Consider the following 15,963-nt stretch of genomic DNA (forward strand, 5'->3'; position numbering starts at 1 on the left):
CCGGCTCGCGCGCTTCGCAGCGCTCATTGGTTGGCGCGACAATATAAAGTTCCGCAGTGATCCCCTCATTGACTGTTGCTCTGCCTCACTGACTGACTCACTGACTGACTGAACCCCATCAGGGACACAGCGTGCAGAGAGGATTTTACAGTAACTTCATCAGCTCCACGTCTTGTTCCTCCTCCACCCTCCGCTCCGTCACATCAGCTCCACCATGAAGGAGAGGAGACTCACGCAGCCGTGTGTAGCGAGGTGTAAGCTGGTGCTGGTCGGGGACGTCCAATGCGGTAAAACTGCGATGTTACAAGTCCTGGCAAAGGACTGCTATCCAGAGGTAAGAGATCCGTGCGCAGCGCTGGATACTGAGGGCTGATCGGAACACATATTGATCATTTAGATTACAGGTCATGTTTGTTCAATCCACTTCCTCCCTAGAGGCAGAATAAATATACTTTAACACTCCCTGAAGGAATACTTTTATGTGTTTACAAGACATACAGCAGATCAGTGGTGCCTAATTGAATTAGTTGTGATTATCATAAGATCTGATGCCACATATCAAATAGTATTAACAGCACTGGCATACATGTGTCTTAAAGGATATTAGAGAGGAAGATCAGTCATCATACTGCAATATCTTTGAGCTGAACCTTTGTATTTAATTCAAAGAAAAGTTAATCACCATTTTAAAACAGGGGTGTCTAAAGTGTGGCCTGGGGACCGATGTTTGCCCACCACAGGGTTCAAGCTGGCCCCCAAATGTAAACATTTGTTTAAAGGGGCACTTTGTAGTTTTTGGAGGATAAAATTCAAACTCAAATGTTCAATATTTTTATAATTAATATTAATACAGTAATAATACAAACTCAAATATTTGTTTTTTCCCATGACTGAATGAACAAGAGGACAATAAGGTCCCCAGAGCACTGTTTGAGGCTAGAAGGGTGGCAGGGTCCACCACATATAAACAAAGTAAAACAGCATGAAACTGTGTTGTCCTTTAAGATCAGTTTGTTTAAGTTTATTCAGTCATGAGAAAGAAAAGGGTTTGTTTATTTAGTTTGTTTTGACATTTTAAAAGAATCAATCAATGAAGCTCTTTTCTGACCCAAAACTACATAGTGCACCTTTTTTTTAAATGCATTTTAACAATACAGTAGGTGTTTTTTTTATCATTTGAGCACTAAATTTCCTTTTCAGGCCTCCAAGGGAGAAAGTTTGGTCATGTGGATAGACTGATATGTCTTTCTACTCATTTAAATATATATCAATACTGTATATTTAACACTTTTTGCTGTTGCTCCATGACTTGTAATGGGCACTTACTCTTGTCCTCTACATGACGAATCAGTCAAAGACAGGTTGTTTGCTCCCTAAGCCCTTTTCCTTTGTTCTTCATTTCTAGACTTACGTCCCCACTGTGTTTGAAAACTACACAGCCTGTCTGGAGCTGGAGGAGCAGCGTGTCGAGCTCAGCCTTTGGGACACATCAGGTGAGGATTATACTCTGGTATTCTTTATAGAACCGACTCTTGTGCAAAGCTGTTATCTCCCCTCCCCTCTATCTATCTGACTCACTGCCAATTTAAAATTCTCCCCCCCCTGCTCTGATGGTCAATGTTTGTGTTTGAGTAATGAGTGAGGTAGTTTCACTACTGTATTCATGGGTCGTTCTGTGGAACTTGTTTACCCTCCCAACACTGAAGTGAGCCTGCATGGAGCCGGGTAAATGAAGCTCCTTCTCAGTCATTGTTTTTACGAAGTGTTGTTGCTGTTTACTCAGTCTTCACTATCTGCCAATCCTGTTTTGATGCAGTTAAGCAGCTTTTCACTGGTGTGAAATCTACTGAGAGATCTTCCTTGGTGGATTGGTGCAGGCCTGAGCAGCGAGGCTGCCTGAATTAAGCCTGCCAAAATCCACAGTTCAGCATGGAAAATCATGCAAAATTAATGGGAAATGATACAGACTAGCAATTTTCAGAAAAGATCTTGCAATCAAGGGCAAACAGGTGCCCAAATATGAGAACTACAACTGAGCTTTTAACAGGAATATGTTGTGTGTATACTCAGATGCTGCTATAATTTTATTGTACACTTGTGCAATGACAATAATAGGATTCTGATTCGGGTTCTGATTCTAAAATCTCCAGGTTACAGTTTATACTCACACATGCATTACATCAAAGCTAAATTTCAGTCAGATGGGTAGATTAATCCTCAACTTGTGCAGTCTGATCTGTACATTTTTGAAAATTAAACTGTAACTACAGTATTATTGGAACGTTCAGTAGTTTATACATCATATATTCTGCACAGCCTGTAGTATAATTAAAGGATAACTCCACCAGTTGTACAGATTAAAGTGTGTTTACAGGTTTCAGGGAGTAATACTGCATATGTGGGGGAAAAAAATAGCTTAAAGCCTTTGTGGCTCCAGAGGAAGCTGTACGTAATCTGATAAATTACCTCCAGTGATGTCACTCAGTGGCTAAGTGGGCATTGTGGGTAATGTAGGCATCAGATTTTATAAAGTAGTCCACCGGTCTAGTATTGCACCCTTTTACTGCTGGACTTATTATGGACAGTTTAAAAACAAATGATCAAAACAAATGCAGTAGAACTAGAAGTAACACTTTTTTAAATCACACATTATTCTTTCCTACATTCCTACGTCACCCACAATGCAACTTAGGCCCTGTGTGACATCACTTGAGGCAATTTGTTAGATTAAATGCAACTTTCTCCAGAGACACAAAAGGTTTCATACTACTTTTTTCACATATGCAGCAGTACACTCCAAGACTTGTAAACACACTTTGTTTTAATGTGTAAAATTGAATGGAGTTACCCTTTGATAGGATCAGCAAATATAATGTTTCCAGAATTGATACTTATTATTAGTAATCAAGGAGACCAATAGCCAATATTTCTGACAGATACACAATATCTAGGTGTTAAAATGTACAATAACCAGTGATAGAATGTAACTAACTACAACCTACTTTGAGGTTTACAATTTTGAGGTACTTGACTTGAGTATTTCCACTGACTGCTACATTATTCTTCCACTCCACTACATTTATATGATAATTATAGTTGCTAGTTGCTTTGCAGATTTTAAATTATTCCGTGTTAACAGTTACTTGTGATTTGTACCAGATAGTGCTGTGGGCAGTACACAGAGTGGTTACTACAGACAGAGAAAGAGCCATAGTAGAGGACTTTTGAATAAATTTTCATACAAGGAGGTAAAACCAAGAAATATTTGGCACATTTGCTTGCTTGATTGCTGTTTAATTGTTTTGTCTGTGGATCAATGGACAAATCAATTCACCGTTCGAGTCCATGTAAGGGCGTGTGGACTGATCGCTATGCTGTTTTTGATGATAAAGAATTCAGCTACATGTTAGTTAGTTTGTCTTGTATTCTTGTATATCTTGGTGAAGTGCTGATTCAGTGGATTGAAGCCTCTTGAGCCTGTCGCTGTAGTATCCATAATTTCACCCATTTAGTGCATTTTCTCTATACTTTCTGCTTCACCTGGCCAACAGGGCCATTTGCAACTTTTCATCAGACAAACTATTGATTAGAGTTGGACATCAGCAAAAGTGGTGTAAGAAAACATTGCTTTATCATAACAATTGTTTGTATATCCACTGTCCTGATGACAAATACAGGCTATTGTTACCTGGTGCTACTGAGAGTTATTTCATCTCACGCAGCCATGAGAGGCCAGTTTGTAGTTGGCTGTAGTCTTTGCAGTGTGTTCACATGTGACGTTTTCACCAAGGCACAGGTGGCGTGAGGCGACCCAACGGGTAAGCCAAAGGTGTTTTCTGTAGGTTTGGTGTGTCAGGGCTCTCAGAAGAGGAAGTCAAGTTATCAAGTAATCTATCATATCCAAGAAATTTGGTTTTAATTATCTGCAAACCTGTTTCATAACTAGGATTAAAACTAAAGTTATTGGGGAAAAAAAAGGTTTATCATGAATACATATGAGAGAAGCGAATATAAGTCGATGAATCAATTAGTTAATCAACAGAAAATTAATTGTCAGCTATACTGATGATTGAATAATCATTTGATTTGCTACCAAACACAAGTGTCTGGTAACAGTTCCCTAAATGTGAGGATTTGGTGCTTTTCTGTGTTTTATGTAAGAGGCTGCTATTGATACCTCACAGATATTTTGGCAGTTGTATATATGTTGCATATATGAAGCCTTTTTTAAAAAAAAAGGTTTTAATTGTTTTGGATCCAAAATGTCTGAAATATTTGTGACCATTTTAAGTGGCTGTTGTGAAATGTATTGTGAGTCGTGTTAATAGGTTAATTGACATGACTTTAAACCTGCAGAAAATAAATTATGTAAATAGGATCAATAAGCAGAGCCATCCGCTCATGTATGGATTGATTTCATAACAGCACTGGCTGAGGCATTGTGCTCAGAGGAAGTCGAGCAGTGCCAGTTGGCTTGCAGAGGGGTTGTTTCACAGGGGAGAGGGGGATGCCTCGTCCATGCAGGGGGTGGAAGTCTCTGAGAGTGTGGGCAAGCATGTGTGTGTTTGTGTGTTTGTGTGTGGCTGTGAACAGAAGGCACAAGTGAGGGATACTGACAGAAAAGATATGCATGACCTCCTCACTGCCTTATGGTGTGTGCTGCCTAAAAAAAAAGAAAAAAAAAAGGTCTTATGTAACTGAAACCAGCAGTGAACCAATGTAGGTTTGTGTGTTTGTCTCCCACGGAGTAAAAACTTTCTGGACAGTCACCCTTTCCAGAGGAAACATTGCATAACACCTATTTACATTTGCAATACACACAAACAGACAATGTTTCTTTCCATTCTCAGTCTTTGTTATGTTTATTTATAAAGATTATTCTTCCCCGATCAAAGTTTCCTGAAGCCAAAGTTGACATCTTCTCATCTTTGTCTGACCAACAGTCTGAAAGCCAAACATGTTCAGTTTAAAATCACATGAGATAAAGAAAAGCTGCAAATACACAAAAAGTAAGGTGATGCTTTGGCAAATGAATAATAAGGCACTTATAAGATTCTTGTTAACATTAATACGACTATATCAGTGTTAATAATAGCACTATAATCACATTTATTGTTCGATCATTAGACATTTATAAGCACTTATAAAAAATGTACAAACAGTTTATAGACGCTTAAGAACATTAAAGGAGCACTATGTAGTTTTGCGGAAAAAATTCAATTCAGAATTTTAATATTTAGACTATTGATGAGGTAATAATACAAAATCCTGAATATGTATTTTTCCAAAACTGAATAAACAAGCTGTTGTCAGAGGACAATAAGGTCGCCAGAACACTGTTTGAAGTTAGAAAGGTGGCAGGGTCCGCCACATATAAACAAAGTAAAACAGTATCAAATTGTGTTGTCCTTTGAGGTCAGTTTATTTCTTCAGTTTATTCGGTCTGAGTTTTTTTTTTCATTACCTCATTGATACTGTAAATATCAAAATTCTGAGTCTGAATTTCTTTTCACAAAACTACATAGCGCTCCTTTAATGTAAAGTGATACTAAATTGGGTGAAACTAGAGAATGTTAATCTGCATCAGATAATATTCTCCCTGACAGGAGGTTTATGTGCATGAGTACGAGTTGACATCTTCAGATATCTTGTTTTGTCTCACCAACAGTATGAAAACTAAAGATATTCAGTTTGAAATCACATGAGATAAAGAAGAGAATGAGATAATTGGCAGATTGTTTCAGCTTTAGTAACATAGTTCCAGCTGTCTTTCCCGAATGTTATATCATCTTTCACAAACAAAACAGGTAATTACAACAGAACATTTCCACTCAGCGTTAATTTTCTCTCACTAGAAACGTCTCAAAGGCGTATTTTTCGAGTCTACATTGGATCTTTAATCCTGTCTTCTTGAGGAAGGCTCAAGCTCCTTCCATTTTCTGTCTATCTGTATGAGTAGAGACGGCAGTTTCCATGCATCAGCTAATGTTCGCTCAACTGAAAGGGCTGTTTATGTGCCTGTGTTTGTTTGTGTGTCCAGGCGGGGGGCTGTTAATGTGTGGGAGGTGGTGGGTGCTAGAAGTTGTGTCCTCTTTAGATCTCTCTGCCTCCTCTTTCTCAAGCCTTACATCACCCTGGATAGTTATGTGACGGGCGCTTTTGATTCCTACGAAAAAAAATATGTTATTGATAGGTTGCCGTTGTATAAGTTTAGCTGTTCTACTTTGCAGTTTTAAGTTAAAGATTCAGACAGAAGGGCCTTGAATATTGAAGTTTTTCATTAATGTCTCACTAGACGGGCCAAATTCATCAAGACAACATGATTGTTAGTTAGTTCCTGTGGAAGCTTATTAGAAGTATCTATTCCAGATATAATTACACCCTCTTATACTCACAAGGAAATCCTGTAGTGCACATTTGGCCCCTGAGGACGCGAGTAGGAAATTAAATCTTGGTGCTGCTGTGTGGGGAGTGATTAGGTGGCAGAGGGAAGACAATAGAAAGCGGACATCCTGTCAGTCTGTTTTTAGCACGGAAGCCTTCCTGACAGTTAAAATATATATAGATGGCTGTGCCGTTTATGGAAAGGTGAGGAAAATATGTTTCTCTCACACCATAATTCACATTCTTATAGCTGAAGTGTCGTATTTATGAGGCCGTAATCAGACTTGTCTGAATGAGCTGATGAGTAGTGAATGTTCGATCTATCTATCTATCTATCTGTCTATCTATCTATCTGTCTATCTGTCTATCTATCATCTATTAAAGTGTCTCTTGACTTTTAAAACTATGGATGTTATGTTAATATTAAAGCGTTATGTTGTGAATTAGCCTTATTAGGAATAGTTCAACATTTCGGAAAAAATGTTGGACGTGAATAACAGAGCAAATAAATGTGTTCCTCATGATGTCAAACTTTTGGCTGCAAGGGGAATACCTTTCAATTACCTAAATATCCTTCCTTTATCCTTATTTTTAGATACAAACACAGACATTTTTTAACCGATTAAATTGCATGATTTGTCTCTTTTGGCCTCTGATGCTGAATATTGAAGCCCAAAAAAACACCCAAAAAAACTAAACACAGTATCCTGTGATGATAATTCAGCTTTACAGACAAAAGTTTGGTAAAAAATAAAGTTTGCTGTTGACTAATAATGGAAAGACGTGATTGGTGCACAGTTGCACAGCCTGTGACTCAGTCAGTGAGTTTACTTTACTGGAAATATTCTTCTCAGTGGGAAGGCATCAAGCTTTAAGAAATGATCTGCTCTCTTAACAGTTTGGCAGGGGAGTACGTGACTGTTTGTGTTTGTACTGTGTGAAAGTGAGGAGGATGATTGTGATAGAACATTATAATACTGTCAGCTGGATTCAAACCATAGAAAGAGACATTTTTTGTCTATTTCTGCATGCTGACACATCGAAAACTTTAGCCAGACTTTTAATTTTCGGAGGGCCCACTTTCAACCACATGTTAATGACATCGTATGTTGTTTTTGTCCCCGAGCTACATAACATATTTCTAAGTGTGCATGTCCTGACTGTCCTCTGTCTCTCCAGGTTCTCCGTACTACGACAACGTCAGACCCCTCTGCTACAGCGACTCAGACGCAGTGCTCTTATGCTTCGACATCAGCCGACCAGACACAGTAGACAGCGCACTAAAGAAGGTACTTATTATTATAAGCTGCTTATTCTTTTCACCGGGATCCATTTATTATTCCCAGAAGCAAAAATTCCCTGATCCACACCAAAAGTTAATGTGCTCTACTCCGGACCGAGACCCATCCTCCATCCAACTTTTGTGGAAAACCTTATTATTTTTTATGTAAACCTGCTGACAAACCAACCAACCAATAAACAAACACGGGCAAAAAAAGAAACCCAAACAATATGACTTATCCAAGCAGCACATTTTCCTGAAGAAAGTAGAAATATTATCATTCCTTTTCTTTCTTCATGTACATAAGAAAATGTGACCATACTTCATTAAACTTACTGCGGTAATTATTAGTCCTTGCGATTAACGATTTGAAAGAGGCAACGTTGGTCATCAGAAATCGGCTTTGTTGGAGACCAATCTTTGCAGCACCAATAAAGCACAACAGCAGTTGTTTAGATACCTGGTGGTGGCAGAGACCTGTCCCCTGATAGCTTGGGAAATACTGTCAACAGTTTATGCAGCTGCTCTCCAATACTTTTGACTGTTTCTTTGTAGAAAGGGGAAACAAAGGAACAATCCAGCGGGTCACCAGCTTGATCAGTAATTGTATTTTCTGATATCACCGTGTTGGTGCTGTTAGTACAGTATCATAATTAAAGTAGCCCCAGGACCTTTGTTTTTACATTTTCTGTCGCTTATTGGTTACATTTAGGGATCTAAAATACTTTGTGAGGTTCAGCAATACAAATTCTTTCACAGCTTTAAACATTTGTTTGATCATTTGTGTCTTTATCCCCAAGTTGCAAGGATCAACACCACGATATCAGATGGTTCATCAATAATCTGCCCCATATTCTTTCTTCATATGTTTTTAGATGTAAAAATATGTGACACCAGCTTGTCTTCTCCTCACAGTGGAAAGCAGAGATCCAGGACTTCTGTCCCAGCACGCGGATCCTGCTAATAGGCTGTAAGACAGACCTGCGCACAGACGTATGCACGCGCATGGAGCTGTCCAATCAGAAACAAACTCCCGTCTCCTATGAGCAGGTTTGTTCCATGACTACCTTTTCCTCCTGCGTGTCATTTCAAGTCTTCCGTCTAGACTCATAGAAATCCCCCTTTTGTTTTAATCTCTTACTCAGTTTCACATGTTTTCCTTCCTGAAGGGTTCATCCATGGCCAAGCAGCTCGGAGCGGAGACTTACCTGGAGTGCTCCGCCTTCACGTCAGAAAAGAGCATCCACAGCGTTTTCCGTACTGCGGCTTTGGCCTGCATGAACAAACTCCAGCCTGCCAACAAACCCAGCCCCGTCCGCCGCCTCTCCAAGAGACTCCTACACCTGCCCAGCAAGACAGAGCTGCTCTCCTCCACCTTCAGCAAGGACAAGTCCAAGAGCTGCTCCATCATGTGAATACTGCTGAGATCATGCTGGGGAAAAAAAAAAAAAAGGAGAGCAAGGACGAGGAAATTGATGCCAGGGTGTGCAAGGGAAAGAGAGCAACGATCTCTCTCTCCTTCGCAGCATCCTCCCCAAAACCGTCCTGTGAACCACCTCGGCTGCTTCGACACCCTCTTTATTCAACTCTGACTCTTCGATCATGAACCGTCACCAGCACACCGTCCAAGAGACAGAGTTAAAAAATGTTTGATGTTGAAAATGTTTCTGATCGTTTAAATATACGTATAAAAGAGATCAAACAGGCACTCTGAGGCCTGTTAGATTCGTCGCATATAGAGACGCAGCTTGAATAAGGTTCCTCTTCTCTACGGGGAAGTGGTTGTAAACGCTGACTGCATTAACCTGATGAGACCCATTTGAAATTCTGATAGCGGCGCCCTCTCCCATCCATCTCCCTATCTGAATGTCTCCTTAAGGTCACGATATCGGCTGAGTGACGAGATGAAATGTAAAAATTTGACAGTGACAGGAAGCGGTATCTACAGAAATGCGGCTCAGGGAATTTAAAACAGCGCTCGTTGAAGACATTATCACCCCCCCGCCGACCCCCTCGCAGGGTTTCATTTGGAAATTAAAGCTGACAGTGGAGAAAAAAAGGGGGAGAGAAGGGAGGGATTTGGCAAGCGAGAGTGTTTATTTGCAAAGGCGGTGGGAGGACGAAAGTGAGTGTAACATCTTCAGGAGTGCAATGTGACTCAGCACTCACATGAGCCGCGAAACGGTCCATCGTGGACATGTTGTGACAAAAAAACAACACAAAAGCCCCTAGCCTTGTAAAGACTCTCTTGAGCATGATTTTGTCAGATCCCCTTTCATCACCCGTCACCACAGCAGTCTTAATTGTTCAATGTTATTAACCGTAAAAAGGCTTGATTTTAGTGACGCATCGTCTCATTGTTCCTGGCTACTTCACCGGCCACTTAATGGGTCCCAGTTTTTGATATATGTTCCAGAACAAAGATTTCTTTTTTACACAAGCCAAACCAGACGGATTTAATTTTAAGTAGTCATAGAAATCTTTGTTTTTGAATCCTCTGTCTCATGGATATTGCAAGATAAATAGTCCTCAACTCTAAACTTGGACTGTAAATGTGTTGTGTGGGCCTACTTCAGCGAGCTCCAGGTGCTGGTTCAGGATGAATTTCTCATTGTTAACAGTTATCTAAGATTCCCCTGCTGACATTTGCAGCCTGGATAGTGGCATTAACACTAAATGTCCCTGAGATGATCAGTGGGAAGGTTGAGTTGAATAACACAAATACACAGGCTGGACCTGTCTGGAGAAAGAGTTTTCTTTTTATGCTTTATAGATATTCTGATTTTATTTTTGCAACTTCCCAGAAATTTTTTCTTGACCTTGTCCATTTGTTAAAGGGCAGCTGCACCAATTTTACACATTAGAGTGTGTTTGCAGGTCTTCAAAAAAGTGGTGTTAAGCCATCTGTGGCTCCAGGAAGCTGCATGTATCTGACAAAAAGCCTCCAGTGATGTCAAGTTGCATTGTTGGTAATGTAAGTGCCAGCTTTAAAAACACTGTTGGATTTATTATAAAAGCAAATGAGTAAAATCGAGATATGACTTTTTCTCTTATTTCTGGTTGGGGTGTCGCAATATGACAATATTGACAAAAAAAATACCGTTATCGTGAATTAGTTTGGCCACGATGATTGTGTAGTTAAAGATCTGATGTCGTGACAGCCCTCATTTCTAATTTAACGGTGCCTACATTTCCCACAATGCAACTAAGCAACTGAATGACATCACTGGAGTCAATTTATCAGATTACATTCAGCCTCCTCTAGAGCAACATGAAGGCTTTCTACTACTTTTTTTCCACGCATGCAGTAGTACTCAGTTGTTACATACTTTAATGTGTAAAATCGGTGATGTTGTCCTTTAAGTAGCTTTTTTTTAATGTTTATATTTGCCCGTGGATCTCTTTCAATGTTTTTTGTAGCTGTTGATGTTGTTCACTTGAGTCTTCTGGCATTAGCAGCTGTTGACAGCTCGGCTAATGGAGAACTTGATGATTAGTAGGTCTGCACCAAGAAGCCCGGAGATCTCTGGATGTACAGAACACTGGGATTTCACGTGTTGCTTAGCAACAGTATGAGCTGGGCTCCTGCCTCACGGAGAGAGGGAGGGATGGTTCTCCGAGAGGGCGCCTCACCTTTTATTTGTAGCATTAGACAGAAGCCACTGCGAAGGTGACGGCTGGACATTTTCAGGGAACAGCAGACTGCTCATGATCTCGACATGGTTTTAAAGACCGCACGCTGGTCGCAGCCACGAGTGGGTTGTTGGAAAACAGCATGACATCTAAAACATGTCTTCTGTAGCTCTGCTTCGGTCTTTATTTTTTCACTTCTTACTTCTATCTGGTGCATTGTGCTTTTCTAAACAAACTCCATCTGGTTCCATACGGAGCCACCATTTTACATTTCTCTCTTGCTCGTTTTGTTGTACATATCTTCCTCATAAAACTGTTTATTAGAAATCCCTTAAATGAATGTTACTGAAGCAAAAGAAAATGTTTGTCAAGTTGCCTGTTGTGGCTTAGATTATTGACTGAATTCTGTATTTGTTATCGTCATACGTTTCTTTCCTTAAATCTTTATTTAAATAAATATGTCTGAAGTTAATTTACAGTCAGTGTTTTATTTCTGTGTTAAACTTGAAGGCAAAGTCGACCTTAGACCTTAATGGATGTATCGATCACTGGTTATGAAGAAAATAAACATTGTGGGTAAATACTAGGGTTGCACAGTTAAAGAAGACCTATCATGCCTTTTCCTTTTTTTTACTCTCTTTCTGTGTTGTATATATATTCTTGTGCATATAAAAGATCTTGAAAGTAAAAAACAAGGGGCAACATCCACAACAGAAGCTCCTCTCTCCCAAAGAAAAAACTGCTCCTGCAACGCCTCATCAGTAGTCCTGCCTTTAATTCAGTGACTTTGTGACATCACACAACGTCACCATGTCGCACATTTGAATTATTTAAGCATAGCAGCTAGTTTGGCACGCAAGAATCGATTTAGCACAGCTGTTTGGTTCAGGTGTGTGTGAGCTGACCAATTAGAGCATTCTAGTAGTAACCCAAAATAAAGTTATGAACCTGAAAATTGGCATGATATGTCTCCTTTAATTTAAATATCATCAGAATTGCAGTATGGACAAGTACAATATCCAAGTGGCAGGAGCTGCAAGTTTTTGATGAAGGTAAAATGCGTCACTACAAACAAACCCTAACCCAACCTACAAATCATATTCTCCAGACATGAGGGAACATGCTTGTTTGTTACAGGCCCCAGCAAAAGTATTAAAATCATTTTTTATAATATTCCATTGGAAATGAAATGTAAAAACTACCAGTCCCACAAAAATGTGACTCATATCATAATTGGAACATTTGTTAAAAAAAAAAAAAAGTATTGCAACATGATTTTTTTTGTGTAATTGTATAAAACAGTAACAGTATAAAATGTTCATATCAGCACTATATATTTACACTTTTACACACATGACATCAGAAAATGTCCTGTTTAAGTCAGTTCCTTTGGATTTCTGCACTGTTTTATTCTCATCTAACAAACAGGACTTTGCAACTATATCAAAATAGAAAAAAAAGACTATTTTGGTAAATTAATCTTATTCAAGGCTCCCTGGGAGGAAGAAAGCCTGATAGCTTGGCAGCACATAGTCTGTTTTGTCTAAACAAAGAATGATAGACTCATTTCTCGGGTCAAGGTTGCAGTGGTTGGCACCACATTCACAGTAATCAGTCCACGATGCAGATAAAACATATATTGTCAGCACATTGAGTTTACGCTTGCCGTATGAAATGTACTATATAAATAAATTTGACTTGACTTGACTTGACTATGTCTCAATAAAAGTCCAACTAATTTAATCTACAATAGGCCCACCATTCCTGCAAATCTCTAAAAAAATATATATAAATGGCACCAGTTTTAGCCTCGCTCTAAAATTAAGCACAGTCATATTTGTATTCGAACAGATTTGTGGACATCAAACTGAACTTTTTAGTTCAGTCCCTCGGGACTCTGTGGCCTACAATTAGCTGATGACGGAGGCAACACAGTATGGTGTCAAAGCGAGCCTGTGGATGTTTTACCACTGAAGCATGAACACAGCCTTAAGGAACCAGCCTTTCCCTCGCAACATGCTACACACACACACACACACATGTCTAATGCCTCATGCATGCATCATGTTACATACATGATTAGTTATGAAAACTTGCCACTTTCTATTGTTTCGTTTGTGGAAAAACGGAGATTTGTTGTTGGATACCATGTTGTCCTACTTAAGCAGCCCGGGATAGACTCGCATTAGCTTATGAGTCATTCACAGAGTTTGTACGTAAAGTCCCCTCTAAGATATTTTATTGTGTGTAAGAAATGTCTGAGCTAAAGACACTAGTGTAGTAACGTTGTAAACAAGAAGACACTGTGGCATCACAAGCAATAACCTCCAAAATTATATTTTAAAGAGGATAGATTATATATTAAACTATTCACTATATCACATGTGCTTCCAATTCAGAGGTACGGCTTTAATGCTATTATGTAACTAAGTTGAGATACTGGTGAGTCCTTTCTTTTCATGCCCCTTTCAGCATTACTACATTAAAAGGAAGATATTGTTATTTTCACTCTATGAGGAGAAAGTATGATGTTTTGTTATAAATAAAACTATTAAACCGTTTATAAGTGCATACATATGTATACAAGTATAGATGAAAAACAATAAACAGTTTAGTCAATTCACAGAAAAATAATTGGCCCCCTTTTTTAATGCAAAGACGTCAAACATTTTATGTTTCACGCTTGCCAAATGTGAAGATCCTTTTTTCTTGTTTAGTTTTTTTCCTCACTAAACCGACCATCCTTCCTGACCTCCGTCACTATATTTGCTTTGTCTTTCTCTTGACTGATATGGCTCTTATCAGGATCTCTGTGGCTGCGTCCTGCTGTCACACTCTGACCCCTGATAATACAACATGGAAGCAGAAGCTGAATGTTTGCCATTCCTGAACTATCACACACAGGATGCCGCAGTGGCTCATGACCTCCACATCCTTTAACTCTATACAGTAGCAGATGATGAGGAAATTGTGAGAATCTTACTCTGCGACACCAGCCTCAGTTATATTTAATCTCCTGTCTCCTCATCATTGATTTTCTACAGCTGGAAATAGTGATTTGATGGTCTCTTGGATAAACAGGCTGCCAGCCTGTCTGTCTGCAACACTCCCCCCTCTTATCTATTCCTGCAGTTTCTCTGTCTGCTTGACTGTCTTGCAGATATACATGCATAAATACACAGATGTATAAAAAATTGGCCCATGTGCATTACACATCCCTGTAAATCAGATAAACCCCCGACAAAAGCTCACTGAGCCTGTCATATGGCAGCAGGTTGCTCCGAGGCATGATTATACTGTACGACAGTTGAGGCTGAGGAGCTCGAGCACCGCTGGGGTTCTCTGACAGAGACTGCACATTCTTGGGTGAAGCTATTTCACTATTTGTTTTGGTTTTTACTGCAGTCTACATGTTTAAAGTGATTTTTAGAATACAAGTATTGGCAGAGAGAGGACGAGAATGATATCTGTGTTATGTTTGTATGGTGAATATGAGGCTAAAGCAAGCAGCTGCGCTAAGCTAGTTATTATTTTTAGTTTCTGGTATCCCAGTCTTTGCTAAGCTACGCAAATAGCTGCTGCTGGCTGTAGTATGTTTACCGGACAGATATGGGAATTTTATGGATTTGGGTTTTCTTTTCTTTTGGTTTGCCAGCTTTTAGTTTAGTTTTGTGAGTTCACTTATTTCACTAAAAGCCAAGAGAACTTGTGAAACAGAGTGAGCTTGCCGTTGTCATACAACTGAAACTGCTAGCATTGGGGTATTGCCTCTTTTGGTAGCATACTAACTTCAGAAGACATCTTTGCAGCACGGAATATAAACTCGTCTGACTTAACATCAACACTGATGTTTCCTCACATTCCTAATAAAAAAATTTTTTATGTTTAAACAAAAATTCTGGCCATATATTACGGTGCCCACATTTAACTAAATAATAATTCATAATTTGGGAACAATTCGGGAAATACACTTAAGAGCTTTCTTGTCGAGAATGACATTAAGATTGAAAAGATTGAAACTACTGATCGTATGGGTGGCAGCTGGTTAGCATAGCTTGTCTTAGCATACAGACTGGACAAATCTAATCATGCTCCATCTAAAAGTAGCACAATTTGAATTTCTAAAGCTTACAAATTAACAATATATTTTTTGTTCATTGAGGGTTTGTTGGACAATAAACTTTGCCTGGCAGGTACTTACCTTCACTGTATGCTCTGCTTCTGGGGATGAGAGATGTTCTCTTTTTGTTTTTGCTTTATATTTTTATTTTTATTTGATGGGATAATGTCATTGCAGTTGTATGCAATGACATTTAATTTTCTAGAAAAAAAGAAGGAGGCTGCATCCTGATTTATTGAAAGAATTACTTCCCTGCCCAGCTCATTTTCTGAAAATTGGTCTGTGCTTGAAAAATAGATTTGTTCAAGCCATCAATGACAAATGTATGGCACTGACATATTTGGTGTAAACTAATGAACAGGTCAGCAGCAAGTGATCTGTACGGTTCTAGACATGGGTCCCTGCATGGACAGGTGCCTGCAGCAGAAGTGGTGAGACTGTGGAGGATCAGGACGTTGAACCGGAGTGAGGATGATTTAGGGAAGAGTGCTGCCATCTGAAACCCTCTCGGGAAGTCAGGGAAAATGGTTGCAGTGCAGCGAGG

General features: G+C 39.3%; 1 protein-coding gene across 1 annotated transcript; it reads left to right on the plus strand.

The window, feature by feature from the left end:
• Window positions 1–11,771, plus strand: LOC115585463 (rho-related GTP-binding protein Rho6-like). Its single transcript, XM_030423845.1, has 5 exons — window positions 1–334; window positions 1,406–1,493; window positions 7,564–7,673; window positions 8,582–8,716; window positions 8,836–11,771. Exons 1-5 carry the CDS (start codon window positions 215–217, stop codon window positions 9,079–9,081), a joined length of 699 nt encoding a protein of 232 aa, XP_030279705.1. The 5' UTR covers window positions 1–214; the 3' UTR covers window positions 9,082–11,771.
• Window positions 11,772–15,963: the final 4,192 nt, after the last annotated feature.

This window comes from Sparus aurata, chromosome 7 (assembly GCF_900880675.1).
Source record: "Sparus aurata chromosome 7, fSpaAur1.1, whole genome shotgun sequence".
Classification (NCBI taxonomy): domain Eukaryota; kingdom Metazoa; phylum Chordata; class Actinopteri; order Spariformes; family Sparidae; genus Sparus; species Sparus aurata.